The sequence below is a fragment of the Eumetopias jubatus genome, unplaced genomic scaffold, assembly GCF_037043125.1.
Source record: "Eumetopias jubatus isolate StellerSeaLion01/CBP00866 unplaced genomic scaffold, mEumJub1_p1.0 scaffold_8, whole genome shotgun sequence".
Classification (NCBI taxonomy): Eukaryota; Metazoa; Chordata; class Mammalia; order Carnivora; family Otariidae; genus Eumetopias; species Eumetopias jubatus.
Genome location: NW_028274814.1, coordinates 40,411,618 through 40,435,043, shown reverse-complemented (window position 1 = coordinate 40,435,043; position 23,426 = coordinate 40,411,618). Strand labels below are relative to the sequence as shown.

The window sequence follows — 23,426 nt, the reverse complement described above, 5'->3', positions numbered from 1 at the left end:
CTCAGTATCTGCAACGTCTGCAAAGCCATCCAGCTGTTCGCGTCTCTTCTGTGCTGGGAGCCTCCCGCCCTCTGTCTCCTCAGGGCCCCCTTGCAGACTCGGAGAGCTCCTCCAGCCCCCAAAGGGAGGGCGACCTCTGTGCCAGGGAGGCAGAGGCGGGGCACGTAGCTGGGCAACGCATTTTAGGGGCTCTGGGGTGGAGCTTACCCACGCTCCCCTCCGGCCCTCGACACCTCCTGGCTTTGCCAGCTTTCAAAACGGCTGCCAAACAGGAGAAGATAAGAAACCCATCAGCCGCGGTGGCTTCTTATTTCAGGCCCTGCTCTCCAAACCCCTCCAGTGAGCAAGCAGCACCCCCTCCCTGTGCCAGGACGCGAGGAAGCTGGCCAAAGCAGACCGAGTGGACGAGTGGACGTGAAGGAAGGGCTGGAGGGGAGGGAGGAGGCCAGGAGGCCAGGGCCTCTGGACAACTGACAGGAAACTCAACACCAGCCCAGCCGGCGCTGGGAGGGGCTGGGGAACTGGGGCCTCGGGATGGGCCACGTGAGCAGAGGGACGGAACCAGAGGGGCTGGTGGAGGGGTAAGATATCGAGGTGAGATCACCCAGAGGAAAAATGGGACAGGGGGACGGGGAAGATGGTGGTGGGGACGGGGCCGCAGCCTGTGGGTGACGGATCCGCAGCCCCTGAGCATCATGCCTGGGCTCCCTGGCAGCCGCGGACCAAGCGGGGGACCACAGACAGCTGCTGACGCAGTGCTGGAGACCCCCCGCGCCACCATGGATGCCGCAGGGTTTGGGCCAGGAGCAGGGAAAAAGCCTCCAGAGCCACGGGATGGCCCCTGTCTGTGGCTTCTTACCTGGGGATCCCACAGACGCGTGAGGTTGGGGTACAGGTAAAACTGAATTCCTTGGGCTGCCCCGGGCAGCGTCACCCCTCGAATTAACAGGACCACCAGCATGAGGTAGGGGAATGTGGCTGTGAAGTACACCACCTGGCCAGAGGGCAGATGAAAGACAAGGAACCTGTGAGTTTGGAAGGAGGGGCCCCGAGCCCCCCCCCCCCCGCCGCCCCCAGGCAGCAGAGGCAGGAGGCAGGAGCTCCCCTTTCCACACGCACACAGAGGAGGTCAAGAGTGTTTCTCTCTGCCCCCTCCCTCTCACCCCTGCAGCTGTTTGGGTTCCACCTGCCCTCTGCCTTAAGCCACAACCACCCCTACCCCTCTCTCCCTCCAGCTTAAGGCACACCCACCCTCCCCCTGACACATACCCGGTAAATATTTGTTAAGTGACTAAATGAACTCAGGCATGCTCCCAACAAGTGTGCTTAGAATTATGGCAAAGGGCTCTCAGGCATGAGAAGCTCTCCAACACATGATCCCTGTCCTCACAGAGCTTACAAGCTTAGCACAGCCAGGCAGCCAGATTAGGAAGGAAGCCTTGTCAGAGGTCTCCAGGGCAAGAGTCCAGAAGACTCAGAATGCCCTCTAACACCTCATACACTCTCTGGCAGAGTCCCCCCCAAGTTCTCAGGGTGGTTGCGAATCATTTTGAGATAAATAGTCTCAGTGGGATTCTTTTTCCACTGTTGAATAAATCAGGGAGCCATGACGTCTGTTCAATTTGCAACGTGCCCCCACGTGCGGTATACTGCAAGATCACATTCCTTGGAAGTATCCTTCCTGCCTTTCTCTCTCCCTCCTTTCCATTCCATTTCCCCACATACCAGAGTGCACAGGAGCGAAGCAAGGAGAGGCACAGAATCAAGGGAGGGAGCCACATACAATCTTGACGAGCTCATTCCCTCCCGTCCCTGATCAGGTTACAGCTCAGGGCGCTCCTGGGTGACCAGGCCCCCAGGGAGGGCAGGGAGTCCTGGGACGAGAGGGGCCAGGAGCTCTCCAACACGGACCTTGCCCGTGGACTTGACCCCCTTCCAGATGCAGAAGTAGCAGATGACCCAGGCGAGCAGGAGGCACAAGGCCAGCTCCCAGCGCAGGGCCCCCAGGTCATGGATGCCATTGGAGATCTTCAGGACTCGCCTCCTGGGGAGAGAAGGTTGAGCCAGGCTCCACTTTCAGCCCCAGCCTCAGTTTTGTGGCCCACATGTCTCAGGCAGCGGAGCCATGCCTCCAGGCTCTTGTCCAAAGGCTCGTCAGCTCTTTTTGCTCAGATCCATGAGGCTCTCCTTTGCCCAGAGACGGGGATAGATAGCAAGGGAGATAAATATAAACTGTTCCCAGCTAAGTATGCTCTGGGAGGCTGAGTACCAATTTAACCTAGAGAGGGAGGTGCAAACCCATTATCTTCTCAACCAGGGATTCGGGATGTGTTGATATTAGGAATCATGTCCTAGGTGAACATGGATACGAGGGAGGGGGGCTAGGAGGCAGCACACACGGAGCTGCAGGGGGAGGGGAGGTAGGAGTGTCCACACAAAAGCATGTGCGCCATCGAACATGGGGGTGGGGACGGGGGAGGGAAGGCAGGTGCGGCCCGAGGAGAGTTGCAAAATTCTCATCTTTGAAACCAGTTCTGCATTAACCACAGATACAAGCCCAACAAGAAAAAAAAAAAAAAAAAAAAGCCACTTAAGTGACAGGGCCACCAAAGAAGGAAACAGAAATTCTTCTCTTGCTGTCCACTGAGGGTCAGCACCACATGAGCCCATCCCCGCGGCCTCCTTTCAAACCCACTGCCCACACTGGGATGGGGAGAGGGCCTCACTTACTCCCAGAACTCGATGACAGGAGAGGTGGCATTCTCAGAGGTCACATTCAGGGAGCCATTGGTCCTCTGGAACTCCACACAGTATTCTACCCATGGGTCCCAGAGAAAGAAGCAAGAGAAAGATCATTCACTATTTGACATGGCCAGAGAGAGGGGTGTGAAATTATAGGGCAATGGGAAGTAAGGGATCTGGAAGGAACCGGGCTGAAGTTGTCCACACAAACATCCTCGAATGCAAAATAACCTCAACAAGCTTATCTCACTTTCCCCCACATGATTTTACGTGTGGGCTTCTAAATGTATGGGTACATACTCTTACTAAAGCATGATCAGATGGCATCGGGAAGGATGCCCTACGTGCTGTCTGCTCCAAAGTTTGCAAATATTTCTAGGTCACTGCCTTGTATGAAGGCACAGTCTCTGAGGGATAATAAAAATGCTTTCTAGGGAAGACACGTAGCCGAGTGGCCAAGAGCTCAGATACAAGGTCAGAAAGTTCGGGCTCGAATCCTGACCCTCTGGTTATTTGCTTGTGGCTCTCTGACTTCACTTCCCTCGATTCTAGAATGTACATAGTGACATCCAGTTGTGAGATTGACAGGGAACTAAATGAAAACCTGAGGGGAAGGTGCCCGGTAAGTAGTGGCTCTTAATTATCTGTAAATGACTTTGACGTTTCACAACAGGGGCTCGCATTCTTTTTTACGTTGTGTTAGTATAATAATCCTAGAAAATATTAAGCCAAATAGTGTTTTCCCCATTGTACACATGAAGAAAGGGAATCTTCTTAGAAATGGGCTGTCACAGTTCATAAATGACTAATTGAGGGCTAGAATCCAGCTCAGCAAATTGTATGTCCTACCTTCAAAACGATCTACAATCAGACATTTCTCATTATGGCCACTACCGGCACCCTGGTGCAGGTGCCCACCATTTCATGGCTCCTTCACTGGCCTCCAGTTTCTACTCCTGCCTCCCTCGTGCAATCTCCACACAGCAGCCAGAATGATTTTGTTAAAATTTAAGTTACTCTATGTCACGTCTCAGTTTAAAACTCTCCAATGAGCTTCTCACCCCACGCAGAAAAAGAAGCCATAACCCCTATAATCGCCTCCCCTCGTCAATCTACCACCGTCAACTCTGACCTCATCCCCCGGGGCTCCCCCACTCACCTGCTCCAGCCACACGCCAGCTGTTCCCTGATGCTATAGGCACAAGGCCCCGTCATGGCCTTTGCACTGGGTGCTCCTCCTACCTAGCACCTAGCGGCTGACTCCCCACCCCCTCCTGCAGAGCATGCCTCCTGTGTCATCTCAGTAAGGCCTTCCTGGATGACTCTGTTGAAAATGACAACTCCCACCCCTAACACTCCCACTTGCTCCTCCCTGTTTTATGTTTCTCCCTAACACTTCTTCTCAGATAATACATATTATACATTTATTTTGTTTATGGTCTGTGTCTCGCCACTGGAACAAAAACCACATGAGGGCAGGGATCTTTGTGTGCCTTATCATAACCCCAGTGCTTAGAACAGAGTCTGGCACAGGGTACGAGCTCAACAAACATCTGTTGAATGAATGCCCATCAAGCATTCTTTCCACTAAACCCTCTCTCTCTCCTTGAAGCTTCGGCTCGCCCAGAACAGTGTTGTTTCATCTTGACAGGATGGGATGTCCTCTACTACAAAAGATGCTAGGCTCTGAGTAAAACCAGACTCACTAGGAGAAATGTCAAATATGTCAAGAAGCAAAAGACTCAGGTATAGAATTTGCCTCAAGATTGTCTCAGAGATCCCCCAGTCAACTCCAAGGGTTGTAGGCCTAACAATGCCCTGAAGCAAAAACCCTAGGCCACCAAAAATTTGCAACATTTCTACAAAAGGAACTCCCCTGAGATCTGGATCAAATCAGCATCTGACAAGCTGCTTGTCAAGGGTGATTTCAGTGTAAATAGAATGATAGAATGAATGAGGGATGGAGAGAGGGAGGAAAGAAGGGAGGAGGGAAGAAAGAAAGAAAAAAAGACATAATAAAGAAAATACTGGAATAAAACTGATTTTTAAGACTGGACTCATCCAACAAAACATTTTTTTGAGTGCTTATGATGTCGCCAGCACTGTACTAGGGCACAAAGGAGACACAAGATAAAGACGCCTTTCGGTCCTCAAGATCTTGCTGATCAACAGCCAGAAAGTAAGGTAAGTGCCACAGTGAGTCAGGGCTCAGGGCAGGCACTACCAGGTACATTTAAGAAGAACCTAAGGAATTTTGGGGTGTGGGGGGAGGAGCCTCCAAGATTGGAGTCTTCACTTGCAAACTGGTGGAATGAAGGTGGCAGGGATCAGTAACAGAATGCCTGCAAAGGGATCAAGGGTCTGAGGGCCAGAGGGGCCTTGCTAAACATTGCAGAATATGCCTCCTTGGCAAGCAAAGGACTCAAACTCCAGGTCAGAACTGACTACCTCACCTACACACAACAAAACAAAACAAAAGGAATCCTGGCACAGGTCGGGCCTCACTGACGGACACTGAGGGAGATTTGGGCAGTGAGCACAAGAGGTGGCACTGGGTCCAAACTGGACAGCTCCTCACCTGTGCCGTCCATGGAGTAGCCTCCAGCCCCATGTGGCTACTTACATTTAAGCTACTTAAAATTAAACAAAAACTTAAAAACTCAGGTCGTCACACACACTGGGCACATTTCAAGCACTCCACAACCACGGGTAACTGGCAGCTACCAAGTTGGAGAGTACGGACAATGTTTTCCTCACTGCAGAAAGTTCTCTTGGATAGCACTACCCTAGGGATTTTCAATTTTTGTTACTTTCAGTCAAATCGACTGGGTAGTCCTATGTCCACGGGTGGCTCCTGTCGTCTTCTAAGAGTCACACGCAGTCTTATAAGCACAGGAGAAATCAAGTGTTCTTAAAAATTATAATGAAGACACACAAAACAGCTTATTCCCCAGTTAAATCAAGATGGACTGTGAGATAGAAAGACCCAAGACAGAATCAGAAAGAAGATGTGCGGAACACACGAGTCAGAATGGCTAAAATCAACAAGTCAGGAAATGACAGATGTTGGCGGGGATGTGGAGAAAGGGGAACCCTCCTACACTGTTGGTGGGAATGCAAGCTGGTGCAGCCACTCTGGAAAACAGTATGGAGGTTCCTCAAACAGTTGAAAACAGAGCTACCCTATGACCCAGCAATTGCATTACTGGGTATTTACCCCAAAGATACAAATGTAGTGATTTGAAGGGGTATGTGTACCCCGATGTTTATAGGAGCAATGTCCACAATAGCCAAACTGTGGAAAGAGCCAAGATGTCCATCGACAGATGAATGGATAAAGAAGATGTGGTATATACACACAATGGAATATTATGCAGCCATCAAAAGGAATGAGATCTTGCCATTTGCAACGACATGGATGGAACTGGAGGGTGTTATGCTGAGCGAAATAAGTCAGAGTAAGACATGTATCATATGACCTCACTGATATGAGGAATTCTGAATCTCAGGAAACAAACTGAGGGTTGCTGGAGTGGTGGGGGGTGGGAGGGATGGGGTGGCTGGGTGATAGATATTGGGGAGGGTATGTGCTATGGTGAGTGCTGTGAATTGTGCAAGACGGTTGAATCACAGATCTGTACCTCTGAAACAAATAATACATTATATGTTAAAAAAAAGAAGAAGAAGAAGATAGCAGGAGGGGAAGAATGAAGGGGGGGAAATCGGAGGGGGAGACGAACCATGAGAGACGATGGACTCTGAAAAACAAACTGAGGGTTCTAGAGGGGAGGGAGGTGGGGGGATGGGTTAGCCTGGTGATGGGTATTAAAGAGGGCACGTACTGAATGGAGCACTGGGTGTTATATACAAATAATTAATCATGGAACACTACATCAAAAACTAAGGATGTAATGTATGGTGATTAACATAACATAATAAAAAAATAGTTTATTTAAAAAAAAAGACATGAGGAACAAAGATCATGGACAAACAATACATACATACACCAACGCGATCAGACTTTAAACTGAAATAAATAAATGGCTAACCTACATAAAAAGAAAGCAGGTCTGTTTGCAAAATATGTGAATTCACAATCTATGAACTGAATACATTAATTTTTTTTACTTTGAGTACATTTGACAGTTTTTTTTTAAGTCTGTGACATCTCGTCTGTGATGCTGGTGAATTCTCACATTGATCTTTGATACAAGTTGTCTGTGACCTACTTGGTGGGTTTCTAGTATGTCCCAAGTTAAGGTTGGGGATGGGGTGCCCGGGTATGCGGCTAATCCCAGTCCTGGTTAATGTGGCAGAGCAGCCGGGGGAAATGGACTCTCCAGGGATGACCTTACCTGTATTCCACTCATGGTGGCAGCTTCCCCAGGGTAGGTCGACGGTGAAGCTGCTAAAGAGGTAGAAGAGGGCCCAGGCCAGGACAATGATGTAGTAGATGTTCAGGAGGACGACAATCATCTGGGAGGCATAGCCGATGCCTGCAAGGGAAAACTGCAGAATTGGGCTAGGGACAGTGGACAGAGTTCTCATACGCCACCCATCCCAGTTTAGGAGGGGGTTTGTTCTCCACTGTCAGAGCCCTAAGACAGTGCTGGGCCCAGGTTCTCGGCTCTCTCATCTCCTTCCCTGGCAGGTGAGAAGGGGCTTTTCTCCCTGCCTTCCAATTGCACTCTACCCTGGCTTCCTGTGTCTTTCCATCTTTATCAGTTCTGAAAATTCACCGAATTAAAGTTATTTTTTAAATGTATAAGACTAACTCAAAGATTCCAATAGTTACTGTTCTCTGGAATTAAGATTCCAATAGTTAATGTTCTCTGGAATTAAGATTCCAATAGTTAATGTTCTCTGGAATTTTTATATTTCAAAAATACATGTTAAGAGCAGGAACAGGGGCGCCTGGCTGGCTCAGTCCATAGAGCATGCAACTCTTGATCTCAGGGTTGTGAGCTCAAGCCCCACATTGGGCATAGAGCCTACTTGAAAAAAAAAAAAAAGAGAGAGAGAGAGAGAGCAGGGATAGACAATTCACATAGGAGAAAATACAACTAGATCCTCCTTAATAATTGTAGGTGTGCAAAAGGAAACAATGGTGAGGTACCATTCTGCATAGACAGCCATAGTGAAATTTTTTACAAATGATGTAACTCAGTGTTTCTAAATTTGTCCACATATTAGAATTACCTGGGAATATTTAAAATTTCAAAGCCCAGACCAGACCTGAGACCAATTAAGTCACAATCTCTGGGGGTTGGGCACAGGCCTCAGGATATTTTGAAGGTCCCCAGGCGACTCCATTGTGCAGACAAGTTGGGAACCCCAAATACCCAGAGTTGTGAAAGATATGGGGGAAAGATGCTTACTCAAATATAATGACATGGCAAGTCAGTATAATACTTGCATAGGACAACTTAATAAGCCAGATCAAGAGACATCAACTTGACTGTCCATTTGATCCAGCGATCCTAAACCTGGAAATTTATCCCAAAGAAATAATTCCCAAAAAAGAAGGGCAAAGCTATCTCAACAATTACACATGAAAGCAGAATATAACAATTTTATAAGTAATTGAAAATAAGCGAGGGCGCCTGGGTGGCTCAGTTGGTTAAGCGACTGCCTTCGGCTCAGGTCATGATCCTGCCCGGGATCGAGTCCCACATCGGGCTCCCCGCTCAGCGGGGAGTCTGCTTCACCCTCTGACCCTCTTCCCTCTCATGCTCTCTATCTCTCATTCTCTCTCCCTCTCAAATAAATAAATAAATAAAATCTTTAAAAAAAAAAGAAAATAAGCAAAAAGCCCAAAACAGAGAACTGTTAAATAAATTGTGATATATGCATTCAATTGAAGTTTACGCAATCGTTAAATTATTGTTGTGTAGAAAATGGAAAATAAGGGTGCTTGGGTAGCTCAGTCGGTTAAGCATCCCGACTCTTGATTTCGGTTCAGGTCATGATCTCAGGGTCATGAGATGGAGACCCGAGTTGTCAGGATCTACACTGGGCATGGAGCTTGCTTAAGATTCTCTCTCTCCCCTCCCTCTGCCCCTCCCCACCCTCTGTCTCTAAAAAAAAGAAAGAATGGGAGAGAGAGAGAAAGAAGAAAGAAGAAAGGAGAAAGAAAGAAAAGAAAGAAAGAGAGAGAGAAAGAAAGAAAGAAAGAAAGAAAGAAAGAAAGAAAGAAAGAAAGAAAGAAAGAAAGAAAGAAGAAAGAAAGAAAGAAAGAAAAAGAAAGAAAGAAAGAAAATGGAAAATAACACTAACTGGAAAGTGGGGACATAAACTGTGCATATCCCAGATTAATATATATGTAAGCTCTATACAGAGAAAAAAAAATGAATGAAATGAATCCCCAAAACTGGAAACAACACAAATGTTTTTCAGCCGGTGATAGTTAAATGAACTGTGGGATGTCCATACCATGGACTACTACTCAGCAATAAAGAAGAATGAACTCTTTATACAAGAGCCTGGATGGATCTCAAGGGCATTGTGCTGACTAAAAAAGTTAATCTCGAAAGGTTGCAGACTATACAATTCCATTTATATGACATTCTCAAAATGACAGAATTATAGAGATAGTGAACAAATTAGTGGTTGCCAGGGGCTAGGGATGGAGCAGGGAGGGGCAGGTGTGACTGTAAAGGAGTAGCGTGACCGAGACCTTTGTGATAGTGGGGCAGTCCGTACACTGATTGTGGTGATGGTTATATGTATCTTCACATGATAAAATAACAGAATTATCTTTTCTTCCCCGCCATCTTGGAGCCTGTGGAGGCCTGCTGGGAACAGGACTCCTATAACGCCAAATAATTTCTGGGAGGCTGTGGTCCGAGGCCATTTTTTGCTGGCTATAAGCGGGGTCTCCGAAACCAGAGGGAGCACACAGCTCTTCTTAAAATCAAAGGTGTTTATGCTCGAGATGAAACGGAATTCTATCTAGGCAAGAGACGTGCTTATGTGTACAAAGCAAAGAACAACACAGTGACTCCTGGTGGCAAACCAAACAGAACCAGAGTAATCTGGGGAAAAGTAACTCGTGCTCATGGAAACAGTGGCATGGTTCGTGCCAAATTCCGAAGCAACCTTCCTGCTAAAGCCATTGGCCGCAGAATCTGTGTGATGCTGTACCCCTCAAGGATTTAAATTTAATGAAAAGTAAATAAAGGTGTAGATTTGTTCTCTTGTAAAAAAAAAATAAAATAACAGAATTATACACACACATACACACAAATAAGTGCATGGAAAACTGGAGAAATCTGAATAAGATCTGTGGATAGTACCAATATCAATTTCCAGGTTATGATTTTTTTTATAGTTAAGTAAGATGCTACCATTGGGGAAAACTGGGTGAAGTGTACATGTGACCCCTCTACTAGTTTTACAATTTTCTATGAATATATAATTATTTTAAAAGAGAAACTTAAAGAAAATCCTATAGAGAGAGAAATATTGAAATAAAACACCCTAAAATTTAAATAGCTATTGTGTCAAGACAGAATTATTACTGATATTTCTTGTCATTTAAAATTCTCTTTTTAAATGTCTTGCAATTAATTAAATGTTTTGAAAACTACAAAGTCATTGTTATACATTCGTAAAATACAGAGCTAAAATAGCTTTGCACTCTACTTATTGAATCTAAAGCTTTTTTCCCATCCTCAGCCCTAACTTCTCCATTCTCTGATAGATCGGGTGATTAGTGCAGCACTGGGCCCACAAGTGGAGGGCTTAACATGAAGACACAGAGTCCTATGTCAATCAGCACTGCTACTAAACCACCCAGTCATCCCAAATAAGGTTAACATGTATGCATCTATCCTGGAAGCAGGCACGAGGCTACTCACCCTCAAAGATGGGGCAAATCTTCCTCCAGGCTGTGACGCCTCCCTGGCTGGTGTACTGGCCCAGCGCTGTCTCCAAGAGGAAGACAGGAATGCCGCAGGTAAAGAGGAAGATGAGGTAGGGGATGAAAAAGGCACCTGTGGGTGGGAAACAGGGTTTCCGTTACCTGGCACTAGCCTCCTCGTGGTCCACATTCATCTCCTCCCATTACCACTCCACCCTGCCAGTCAGAATCCCCAGCGGTGCAGGTCATGTAAAACTGTGGGGGACTTCTCTGCAGATGTCTGGAACCATAGCAGAGATCAAGAGTCACCAAGTTACCTAACCAGCCCTTTCTTTCACTCTGAAAGTTTCAATCTATACCTACGAAAGTTTGCTCCCCATCAAACATCAATTATTACCTCAATTACACATAACTTGGCAACAGCAAGGAGCTCATTGAATAACAGACATCCAGGAACATTAACATAGCCCACAGACTATAATTCTTTTCAAGGAAATGACTGTTTTTAATGCTAGAGACTTTCAGCAGACTAAAATCAGATTTCCCTTTAGTAATCCTTTCTGCTTCAGTTTTCACAATCCTTTCTGCTCAGCTTTCTGCTGAGACAAGCGTACTGTTGCCAGAAATGCTGGTATTTTATCCACTGTGGACCTCTATCTGTTGCTAAGGTAGACAAAGGAGTTCACAGAGTACCAGAGAAAAGAAAACAGCACACAGAGGGAGGTACGAATATCTGCAGGGAGTCCACTTCTAGCTTTCAACTGAGTGCTGGTCCAATAAAAAATAAGCACATATGTATGAGGAAACGACCTAAGGTAAGGGAAAGAACCGTTCAAAAAGATGGAGAATAATGGCGCTCACACAGGGCTGGGATAAGTGCTTGCTCCCGCCAGTCAGACTGGATAGTCCCAGAATTCACAGGGCATTGGAAAGAGAAGGCATTTCCTCAGAAATAAGGAACAATTAGCCCTAGATTCAGCACAACTCTGGTTCTAAGAAATCTTAGAAGCAAGGGGCACCTGGGTGGCTCAGTCGTTAAGCGTCTGCCTTCGGATCAGGTCATGATCCCAGGGTCCTGGGTTCGAGCCCCACATCGGGCACCCTGCTCAGCGGGAAGCCTGCTTTTCCCTCTGCCTGCCACTCCCCCTGCTTGGGTTCCCTCTCTTGCTGTCTCTCTCTGTCAAATAAATAAATTTTAAAAAATCTTTAAAAAAAAAAAAGAAATCTTAGAAGCAAAACCCAAAAGTATCAAATAACTTCACTGGTTCCAAACAAAGCTCAAGAATATTTATAGAAATATAAAAATACTCAGCAATCAATAAAGCAAAAATCACCAGGTCTGGTGTCCAATCAAAAATTACCAGGAAAGGGCGCCTGGGTGGATCAGTTGGTTAAGCGACTGCCTTCGGCTCAGGTCATGATCCTGGAGTCCCGGGATCGAGTCCCGCATCAGGCTCCCTGCTCAGCAGGGAGTCTGCTTCTCCCTCTGACCCTCTTCCCTCTCGTGCTCTCTGCCTCTCATTCTCTCTCTCTCAAATAAATAAATAAAATCTTAAAAAAAAAAAATTACCAGGAAAGGGGCACCTGGTGGCTCAGTCAGTTGAACATCTAACTCTTGATTTTGGCTCAGGTCATGATCTCAGGGTCATGGGATTGAGCCCCATGTTGGACTCCACACTCAGCACAGAGTCTGCTTGTCCCTCTCCCTCTCCTCCTCCCCCTACTCTCTCTCTCTCACTCTCTCAAATAAATACATAAATAAATAAAATCTTTTTTTCAAATTACCAGGAAAACAAAGAAGCAGAAAAATATTACTCATAATGAGTAGGTAAATCAATTGACTGAACCCAACCCATAGCTTACACTGTTAGAATAAGCAGATATGGACACTAAAGTGATTATTATAATTGTGTTCTATATATTCAAAATGTTAGACAGAGACGTGAAAGATACTGAAAACACCCAAGTCAAATGTCTAGAGATGAAAACCACAGGGGCACCTGGCTGGCTCAGCTGGTAGAGCATGCGACTCTCAATCTCAGGGTTGTGAGTTGAAGCCCCACACTGGGCGTGGAGCCTACTTAAAAAAAAAAAAATTAGAGGGGCGCCAGGGTGGCTCAGTCGTTGGGCATCTGCTTCAGCTCGGGTCACGATCCCAGGTCCTGGGATCGAACCCAGCATCGCATCAGGCTCCCTGTTCCATGGGAAGCCTGCTTCTTCCTCGCCCACTTCCCCTGCTTGTGTTCCCTCTCTCACTGTGTCTTTCTCTGTCAAATAAATAAATAAAATCTTCAAAAAAAATTAGAGATGAAAACCACAATGTGTGAGATGAAAAATACATTGAATGGGATTAGTGGCAGATTAACAGCAGAAGAAAAGATTAATGAACTTGAACCACAGAGTAGAAACTATCCAAAATAGAGAAAAGAGGTTTAAAAAAAAAAAGGTATCAGTGAGCTATGGGACAATTTCAAAAAGTCTAATATACTAGCAAGTGGAGTCCCTGGAGGAGATAAAAGATGGGGGCGAGTCAGAAAAAAATTTGAAACAATAATGGGTGAAATTTTTCCAAATTTGATGAAAACTATAAATCCACATATCCAAGAAGCTCTATGAGCCCCAAGATAAGAAACATAAAAAACACTATAACAAGGCACATCATAATCAAATTATTTAAATCAGTGATTAAGAGTTTTTAAGAGGAAATCTTAAAAGCAACCAGAGAGGGACACCTGGGTGGCTCAGTCAGTTAAGCATCTGCCTTCAGCTCAGGTCATGATCCCAGGGTCCTTGCTCAGTGGGGAATGCTTCTCCCTCTGCCTGCCACTCCCCCTGCTTGTGCTCTTTCTCTCTAACAAATAAATAAATAAAATCTTTAAAAAAATGAAAATAAAATTAATCAGAGAAAAAAAGACACATACCTACAGAGGAACAAAGATAGGATGACATCAAATTTCTCATTGGAAACAATGCAAATGAGAAGACATCAGTAAAAGAGCACATTAGTTAAAGTACTGAAGGAAAAAAGAAACTATTAGCTAGACTCCCAATAAAAATACTGTTCAAAAATTAAAGTGAAGTAATGCTTCTTAAGACAAGCAAAACCTGAAAGAATCCATCACTAGAAGATCTGCACTATAATAAAGGTTAAAGAAAGACCTTCAGGCAGAGGGGAATGATGATGCCAGAGAGAAATATGATTCTACACAAAGGAACAAAGAATGTTAGAAATGGTAACTACATACATAGGTAAACATCTAAGAATTTTTTCTTATCACCCATATCTCTTTGAAAGATAACTGACTGGTTACACAATATGAGGTGGAGTTTATAACATATGAAAAGTAAAATGTGTAACAATAAGAGCACAGAAGTCAAGAGGGAAGAGATGGAAATGTATTATTGTCCTTACAATAATACATTTATCTTATATGTAAAGTGATATAATATCATGAAGGTGAACTGTGATAAATTAAAGATGCATGCTACAAAACCTAAAACAATCATTCAGGGACGCGTGGGTGGCTTAGTTGGTTAAGTGTCTGCCTTCGGCTCAGGTCCTGATCCCAGGGTCCTGGGATCGAGTCCCACATCAGGCTCCTGGCTCAGCAAGGGAGCCTGCTTCTCCCTCTGTGTCTGCCCCTCCCCCTCTTTGAGCTCGCTCGTGTGCGCGCCGACTCTCTCTCTGACAAATAAGTAAATAATAAGTAAAATCTTTAAAAAAATAAAATAAAACAATCATTCAACTAATGTAACAAAGACTTGTGGCTAATAAGCCGTCAAAGGAAGAAAGCCAACAATGAAATAATAAAAAATATCCAATTAATTCAAAAGAAAGCAGAAAGATAGGAAAAGGGGAACAAAAAACTGATAGGACAAGTAGAAAACAAATCCTAAGATAAGTGATTTAAACTTAACTAGATAATTGCTTTAAATGTAAATAGTCTAATTATCCCAAATAAAAGGCAGAGATTGTGAGAGTGGCTTCAAAACAAAAACTAGCAAGACTCAGCTATGTGTTGCTTAAAAGAAATGCACTTTAAATATCAAGACATGAAAAGAAGGAAATCCTGCCTTTTGAGATAACATGGACGGCCCTTGAGGACATTACATTTTCAGAGAGAGAATAAGAAACATAGTATGTTCAAGGGCTGCAGCATTCCCCACCTGCTGGCCTGGATGGCAGGAGAACTTGGTTCTCCTCTGGCTTTGGCCTCTAACTTCCTGGGGGCCCTAAGCAAGTGTCCTTTCTCCTTTATGTTTCTCATTAGCAAAGTGAGGAGTAGAGTAGTGATGTCAGGTCCCTTCTGGACCTGACGGCCCAGATTTTTGTCATCCAGGGTCCCTTTGCTCATGTCCCAGCCCCAGACCAGTAACCATAGCCCAGAGCACCAGAGGCCTTGTCCACCATGAGCTCAATATCTCAGCAAACCTTATATGTTCTCCTTTATATGCAGACCTCAAAAAGCCAAATTTGGGGGTGCCTGGCTGGCTCAGTCGGAAGAGCATGTGAGTCATGATCTCAGAGTTGTGAGTTCAAGCCCCACGCTGGGTGAGGAGATTACTAAAACAAACGAACAAAAAACTTAAAAAAATTTTTTTAAAAAAGCCAAATTTGTGGAATTAAAGGGTACAATGGTGATTGCCAGAGGCTCAGGGATGGGGGAAATGAGGAGATAAACTTGAAGCTATAAAATGAATAAGGTCTGGCAATCTAAAGTACACAGCATGGTGCCTATAGTGAACAATACCGTATTATAGACTGGAAAGTGGGTAAGAGAATAGATTTTTTTTTTTAAAGATTTTATTTATTTATTTGAGAGAGAGAGAGAATGAGAGATAGAGAGCACGAGAGGGAAGAGGGTCAGAGGGAGAAGCAGACTCCCTGCTGAGCAGGGAGCCCGATGTGGGACTCGATCCCAGGACTCCAGAATCATGACCTGAGCCGAAGGCAGTCGCTTAACCAACTGAGCCACCCAGGCGCCCAAGAGAATAGATCTTAAGTGTTATCTCCAAGAAAAGCTAATTATGTGAGGGAATGGAAGCGTCCAATAACCTTATTGTAGTAATCATTTCACAATAGACACGTGTATCAAATCCTCATGTTGTACGCCTTCAACTTAGCATATGTTAGGTCAATAATATCTCAATAAAACTGGAAAGACATATTCAAAAAAACAGGTCTGTGGCTGCACTGGGACAGGGTGGCAAAGGTAAAAGGTAGGAGAAAGGGACAGGAGGAAACTTGGGGGAGTGATGAATATGTTCATTATCTTGATCGCGGCAATGGTTTCATGGGTGTACACACGTCAAAACTTATCAAACTGTACACTTTAAATACGTACATTTTGTCGTAAATCAGTTATATCTTCATAAAACTGTTTAAAATGAAAGTTAATAGGAATAGCATTCTGCAGTTCTTCACCTTCCAGATCTCTGGCTTGTAGTCTACACAACCATAAGTCACATTGAGGAAAGCACCCGATTACCACAAGGGCAAAGAAATAAAGATCAGGGGCGCCTGGGTGGCTCAGTCGTTGGGCGTCTGCCTTCAGCTCAGGTCATGATCCCGGGGTCCTGGGATCGAGCCCCGCATAGCGCTCCCTGCTCGGCGGGAAGCCTGCTTCTCCCTCTGCCACTCCCCCTGCTTGTGTTCCCTCTCTCGCTGTGTCACTCTCTGTCAAATAAATAAATAAAATCTTTAAAAAAAAAGAAATAAATATCATAAACAGCTCAGCCTAATAAGTCCATAAATCAATCCAAGACTTATTGAGCAGGAAGGGAAAATTCAGGAAGAGAGAACTCAGTAGCTGATATGAACGGTTACTGCTCAGAGTTGAAAACATGGCAGAAAAAGAGAACAGAGAGAGAGAGAAAGAGAATTTTCAGCCCAGCTCGAGCCCCTCCTCCCCATCTTTATGCTACCCGCTCTTTCCCAATAAACCGAGCCAATGTTTAACGGCAGTGGGTTCCATGGTCAGCTCTGCTTCCCTCATCCTCTGCCTCTTGGAGCACGTGGGCAGCTGGCCACAAGGGGCAAGGTCCACACTCCATAAGCTGAGCCACTGGCTCTACAAGGGGAAGGGGTCAGAAGAGTGATGGGCTCCAGAGGGACCCAGGTGCAGACGTGGGGGTCCCATGGGGCACCCTGCCTCTTTCCCCACCCAAGCCCCGGTCACCACGATTAAAAGATGGAGCTAGTCCTAGAGATGGAGGATGGACGTCAGTTACCTGCTCCCCCATTCCAGCAGGTTAGTCTCCTTCCCCAAATTCTGAAATGTCCTGGCATGTTTCCCCATGGGATGGGAAAGTCCACAGGCCCAACCTAGAAATTCTGCAGGCCACCCTTCTCAAAAGGAACCCATTCTGTGGTGTCCTCTGTAATGTTACAGCTAATATTTTAAAGCCGAAACTGATGAGGTTCCACATGAGCAACCCAGCGGTGACCATACATGAGCTGTTACGTGCCAGAATCAACACTAGTCTGACCACTACTGGGGGTTGAGTCATTAACTAACAATGGTAACAAATTATCACACACAGTCATTATTCCTATATGGAGAAAAAAGTGCTCCTCATTTCCCTTTGTTCTTTATACTAACAAGCAGCATCAAGGTGATCAGTCTCCCCCAGGCCAGGTACGTTTTAATCCTCTTTGCATTAGTGTCCCTGTGGCCTCTCTCCCTGTGGCCTAGGGCTGCCCTCCCCCCACAGCCTGCTGCTCTAAGATCCCTTATTCCTAGAGATCCAGCTGTGGGACATTCTGTTGTTGCCTCACGTGGGGTCTCCAGGCATCCCGGGTGTGGAGGAACTGCCAGCAGCCCGGGTCCAGGGAGCTGGAGAGACCCCAGCTGAAGCCCCATTAGGATCTGAGTGTCTGGAGACTGAAGATCAGAAGGAAGGAGGCACAAGGAAAAAGGAAGCATCTGTCTTCACACAAGATGACTTCCAGCTGGTGTTCTATGACTAGCAAAACCAACGATTCCTTGCACAAGTGACCTCTGCCCCTGGTTTTCAGCAACCTGGACTTAGAAATTAAGTATAGAGGCACCTGGCTGGCTCATTCAGAGGAGCGTGTGACTCTTGATCTCGGGGTCATGAGTTCAAGCCCCACAGTGGGTGCAGAGACTACTTAAAAATAAAATCTTAAAAAATAATAAGTCAATAAAATCTTTTTTTAAAAAAAAGAAACTAAGTATAAAATGGTTGGCAGATGATCTGTTTTTGTCTGGGCTGAGACTGGTGGACAAGTAATTTATATTCCCTCCTGGCAGAGTTGAATCCTATTACTAAAACCCTCTCCTACCACCTTCCCCCAACATCAAGCCTTTTGGGTTATCCAGAGACGTCTCATCCCCATGGCTAGAGCTTTAGGGGACAGGCCCCAGTGGAAGGTCATGTTTGCATTTCCCTCCAGCGAGCTGAGGGTGGAGAGCTTGAGAAATAGCACAAATGTGCAGCGTCTTCGGCCACTTGGCCAGGCGGAGACCCATCCCCACCACCGCTGGACGCACGGGGCACACGGTCCTGACTACGCAGCCCTCACATTGGCTTCTTCCTAGCCAGGAGGGAGAACACACAGCAGAGGTGCACTCTGCCCACTCCCGAGCTTTGCCCAAATAACCCATACTTCCTATTTCTAATTCCTCTCTGCCCCCATTACCTCGAACCCACCGCAAGCAGTCATTGCCCCGGCCTCCCGCTGTGACTGCTCCTACAAGGTCACCAACAGCCCCCATGCCACCAAAGTCAACACTCCATTCTCCTCCATAACTTTCTACCTGCAGCGTCTGATGCCGTTGTCCCTCCGGCCTCCCTGACCTCATCACTCTCCTTGCCTCCCAAACACTTCAGTGTCCTGGTTGTTGGCCTTCTGCACTGGTTTCTCTTTCTCTGTCCCCTGCTGGTCCTTCCTCTTCCCCCACTCCTTGTTCTCTCTTCTCACCATGAAAGTGCTAATCACCCTCAGGTTTATATCGCCGCATCTTCCTCCCAGACTCCAGACTCCTGTGTTTTACTGCCTAGTGGACAGCTCCCCTTGGACAGCTCAGAGATATCTCAAGTCCGCGCTCCCACAATGCAACTCCTTGTGTTCTTCTTAACACCTGCTCCTCTCGGGGCCTTCCACATCGCAGCGGAGGGCACGTCCTTCCTCCAAGGGGCTCAGGCTGCAGCCCTTGGACCGCTGAGACCAGGCAGGAGCAATGGAGGTGACAAGAAGTGGCAGATTCTGCGTACATCATGGGGGGCGTCTCCAGTCCCAGGCGATTCTGGGTGTTGAGGAGCTCAGTCTGTCGGCAGCCAGAGTGCAGAGAGCCCAGCTGAAGGCTCATGTTCGGAAGCCCCCAGAACCTGGGTATTTAGGTAGATCCAACAGTTTGGGGGAGGGGGAGGAACCGAGGATGACTCTAACATTTTCAGCCTCCTAACTGGTCCGCTTCTGCCCTGACTCCTGTACACCCAGTTCTCAACAGCAGCCAAAGAGATTATTTTAAAATGTAAGAGCACAGGGGCGCCTGGGCAGCTCAGGTTAAGCGTCTGGTCCTGGGATCGAGTCCCTCATCGGGTTCCTTGCTCCACGGGGAGCCTGCTTCTCCCGCTCCCTCTGCCTCTCTCTTCGCCCCACACCCTGCTTGTGCTCTCTGCTCTCTCTGGTGCTCTCTCTCTCTCAAATAAATAAAATCTTAAAAAAAAAAAGTAAAATGTAAGATCATGCCACTCCTGCTCAAAACCCCGCCCTTTCTCCCATGTCACTAGAGCCAGAGCCAAAGTCTCACAATAACTGACAAGGACCTCCATGATCTGCCACCCCCATCCTATTTACTTCTCTGACCCCAGCTTCTATTTGCTCCGCTCCTCACAACTCCTCAAACAAGCCAGCCAGCCTCTTGCTTTATGACTCTTAAATCTTGGAGCACTTTTACCCTCAATATCCACACAACCAACTCTCTCACTCCTGGCCAACCCTGGCTCAAATGTTCTCAGTGTCCCCCACCCCGCGCACACACACTCCTGATCTTCTTTCCCCAGCTCTCCTTGGTCTTTTTCCATAGTGCTCCTTAACTTCTGCTATACTATACAATTTTCCTATTTAGTATGTTTATTGTGTATTGTCTGTCTCCCTCTTCTAGAACGTAAGCCCCACAAGGACAGGGAATTGTTCTGTTCTGTTCATACATGGATCCCAACAACTTAGAAGCATTCTGGGCAAATGGAATGTAGCCAGTAATTGCTTTTGAATGACACGGTCGGGGTCGGGGCTTGGTGGGCTGTGTGCGGGGGCAACTGGCTGAGATTGGAGACTCCAGAAAGCCACTGGGGGTGGGCTGGCCACAGGTTTTAGACAGCAGGGAAGGTGCTCACCGCAGAGATGATTGAGGCAGGCATCGCTCTCATCCATCTCCCTGAAAAGCCTACTGGTTGCTTTTGATTTGAGATGGGCTTCTTTATATCACTTTCTCAGCTTCTCTGGTTTTCGACTATAGTGTTTCACTGTTCGCCTGCTTTTCTATCATATTCTTGTCTCAGCCCTTTCTCTGCTTGGGAACTCACTTCTAACTGGGATCTACCAAATGTTAAAGCTGAAAGGAACCAAAGAAGACATCATTTGTATTTTACGTTTGGAACTAAAATTATGTTTGGGGGACTTTTTCATCCGTGACCTCACCACCGAACAAATACGGATAATAATAAAGTGCCTAGCTTATCCTCCCGCTCTTCCCCCAAGCACAAAAGTGGCTGTTCAAGGCTGGGAAGTTGAAGAAAGGGCCCAGAAGCAGGCTGATAAGGTCCATTACCTGAGCACGGTACACCCCAGAGTACCCCAGCATCCTCTCCAGAACTTGCTCAAAACATTCTGATCCCCTGGGAGTCCAAATCCCAGTTGGAGAACCATGGGTTTAAACAAAATCACTACACCAGGAGGAAAAAGGGTCAAATCAATGTAAGTGATCTCCATTCTCCTCACCTTCCTGCCCCATACAGGTGGCAAAGGGTCCAATCAGAAAGAGGCATCAGTCTGTTCCTTGCCAGACAAGGAGGTGAGAAGAGGAAGTGTTGGGGCCCATTCTGTGTAGGAGCTTGCTTTCCCAGGAGGGTGAGGGGAGTTGAGTGATGACAGAAAGGTTAAACTGCTGGGAACACCCAAAACCAGGCCTGTCCAGGTCCCTCTAATGACTGCACATACCCTCGGTGAGTCCCCCTTACCTTGGCAAAGGACGCTTGCCATTAATACGCCCAGTGACCCTGGATGACTCCTGCCCTTCAGAGCAAACCTGGGCATCAGCCTCTAGCTCCAAAGCCCCTCAGAACACTTCCCTCCAGCTGCTGTTGTCCATCAAGGAAAAGAGGAGTCCTAAGGCCCTGCTCTTGACCAAGGGAAGAGACTGTGGGTGGCAGTGTTACGGATTAAACAGAGTTTGACTGGATCCAGGACCCCTGAAAATGTCTCCACTCTTGATCAGAATCAGCATGCAGGGAGGCAGGCTCTATCCAGGGAGGAAGCAGCCACAAGCCGTCAGTCACACCCACCCCCTTCCATCACAAGCCCATGGCAAGAACCAAGGGGCCCTGATACGCTTCCTGGGCCTGCACAAACTTACCGCAGAGCCCTGAGGCAGAGCTCAGATCCAAACACTGCCAGACAAAACCCCCTCAACGGGTGGAGCCCACACCCCCCACTGCTCCTGGGCACAGCTCCCTTTGCTTCCCCTTCTTCAGCACAGGGGTTTTGCGCCAGAAATCACTGGAAATCACTCCCTCCCTCCTCTTCGTGCCACTCCTGCTAATTCCCAGGCCAACCTTTACCCAATTCCAGAGAGGCTTGGGGAAAGCTGCTCACCTCCTAATCTTCCTGCCATGTGAGGAGCTAAGCTGGTTACTAGGCTCCAGGTACAGAGTCCCAAAGCCCCACTTAGCCCCCAGACTCCTCCTCCGCCCTGGAGCAGCCTCGTCCCTCCACCCAGTTCACTGAAGGCAGGCATGTGGAGTGTCCAAAGCTAGGTTCGAAGTGGGATGACCTCCTTCCTTCCCTCACAGAGCACAGGGAAAAGTCCTGTGATTTCAGGCTGCTGGCCAGAGATCCTTGGGAAGAAAGGATACATCAGCCCATCCCCTCCCCTCTGGAAACATACAAGTTAACTTCCAACTCCAAGGCCAGTCCTCCAACTGCCACAATCCTGAGAATAGGGCTCCAGAGTTTCAGAGCGCCTCTGTACCCCCCAACCCAGCCCTCCCACCTTCACTGTCCAAAACCACGGGGAGGAGGAGCTCCATGCATTTGGAGGCTCCTGCTTCCCTGGAAAAGGGTAAGTGTTTACATGAGGGTACTGTCCAGTCCCTGTGGCCCACAAAACAACCACTGCCCTCAGCATTTCCCCACGTGACCTACCTCGGCATTTCCCTTTCCCCCAGCCCAGACTGCAGCCTCATTTCCAAACCAGATCTGGGGCGCTCCAACGCCTGGAAGCTTTACCCATCCACAAGGCGATCTTCCTAACCTACGGCTCACCCGGGACGCTTCAGGACCTGAGAAATCCACAGAGGTCTGGGATGCCCTGGGAGTGAGTTACTGGTCGGAAAATAACCACCACTGCCGGTGGGGAGTAGAGCTACCCCAGCGGGCTGCAATGGGGTGGGGGGAATGAGAAGCCAAAAAAGACCGAGGAAACAGTTGGAGTTAATACCACCTACCACAAACTTTCAGTGGGGAATTTTTAAGGGAGAGACACTGGTATCAAAGGTTATGACACGGGGAGGGGTTGGGTAATGACTGCCTTGGGGAATGTCATGACGCCAGCAGCATAGGGGAAGACACAGACTGAGGGGTCTCATGACCGCAGGACAGCTCAGTATCAACATCGTCTTCACCGTAGCTGCCATTTATTAAGCACTTGACACACATTACCTCTAATCGTTACAACAACTTGAAAGGCAGGCACTACTATCTTAATTTACAGGAAGAGCAGTTGAGGCTCCGAGGGGCTTACATGACTTGTTCAAGATTACACAGAGATTAAGCAGCAGAGCCAGAGTCCGAACTCTGATCCATCTGGTTCCAAACCTACGTTCATATTCCTAGGATGCCATACCAGTAGAGAAAACCCCCGGGGAAAGTCACGTAACCTGTCTAGGTCTCAGTCTCCTTCAGTGTCCTTCCTGACTTGTAAGGGTCTTTCCAACTCCAGCATTTCTATGCACCCATGGGACTCCCCAGAGGAGCAGTAAGTGCAGGAGTTGGAGATAGCCTCCTTCCAGGGATGGGTGGGGTGGCGCAGTGGCTCTCACCTCCCCCATTTTTGTAGCAGAGATAGGGAAACCTCCAGACGTTGCCGAGGCCAATGATCTCCCCGGCCACTGACAGCACAAACTCCATCTTGTTGTTCCAGTGTCCCCGTTCCAGGGTGCCATCTTCCTTCGCCTTTTCCATGACTGGGTATGCTGGCTTTGTCTCTCCATTACTGGTTGTGCTCGAGACCCTGCTATCCATCCCACCTGGAAAACAAGCAGAGTGCTCTGTTGCTGCTGGGAATCCTGGAGGAAAGCCTTCCCCTTCCCTCACCAGCAGATTTCCAAGGGAATGAGTGCACTAGAAGAAAAAGTAGATCCCTACCCCTTGCCTGAAGACCCGTGTTCTCCTTAGCAGCCCTTAATGGTAAAGGCTGAGTAACAGCTGCTGAGAATGTATATTCCTTTCCTGTTCAGGAAAAAAGCATGGATACTGAGGTACAGGCATGGCTTCCACTTGGCAGGTCCTCTTGGGTTGGGGCTTGTGTATATGGAAGAATTGACATGGCCGCTGAGTTGTCTAAGTTCTCCCTGCCAG

At 47.2% G+C, this 23,426-nt stretch overlaps 1 protein-coding gene across 3 annotated transcripts in view; it reads right to left on the bottom strand.

Moving 5' to 3' along the window:
- Positions 1–23,090, bottom strand: part of SLC6A13 (solute carrier family 6 member 13) — a 35,171-nt gene extending 12,081 nt beyond the window's left edge. For 2 of the 3 annotated variants that reach the window (XM_088025535.1, XM_028121132.2), the window contains exons 1-6: positions 22,889–23,090; positions 10,602–10,736; positions 7,098–7,238; positions 2,731–2,815; positions 1,912–2,044; positions 860–994 (exon numbers count right to left, since the gene is read on the bottom strand). In XM_088025535.1, the coding sequence (XP_087881661.1) occupies positions 860–994; positions 1,912–2,044; positions 2,731–2,815; positions 7,098–7,238; positions 10,602–10,736; positions 22,889–23,090 (831 nt within the window). The remainder of the gene's footprint in view (positions 1–859; positions 995–1,911; positions 2,045–2,730; positions 2,816–7,097; positions 7,239–10,601; positions 10,737–22,888) is intronic. The other variant, XM_028121133.2, reaches the window with a different exon arrangement.
- Positions 23,091–23,426: the final 336 nt, after the last annotated feature.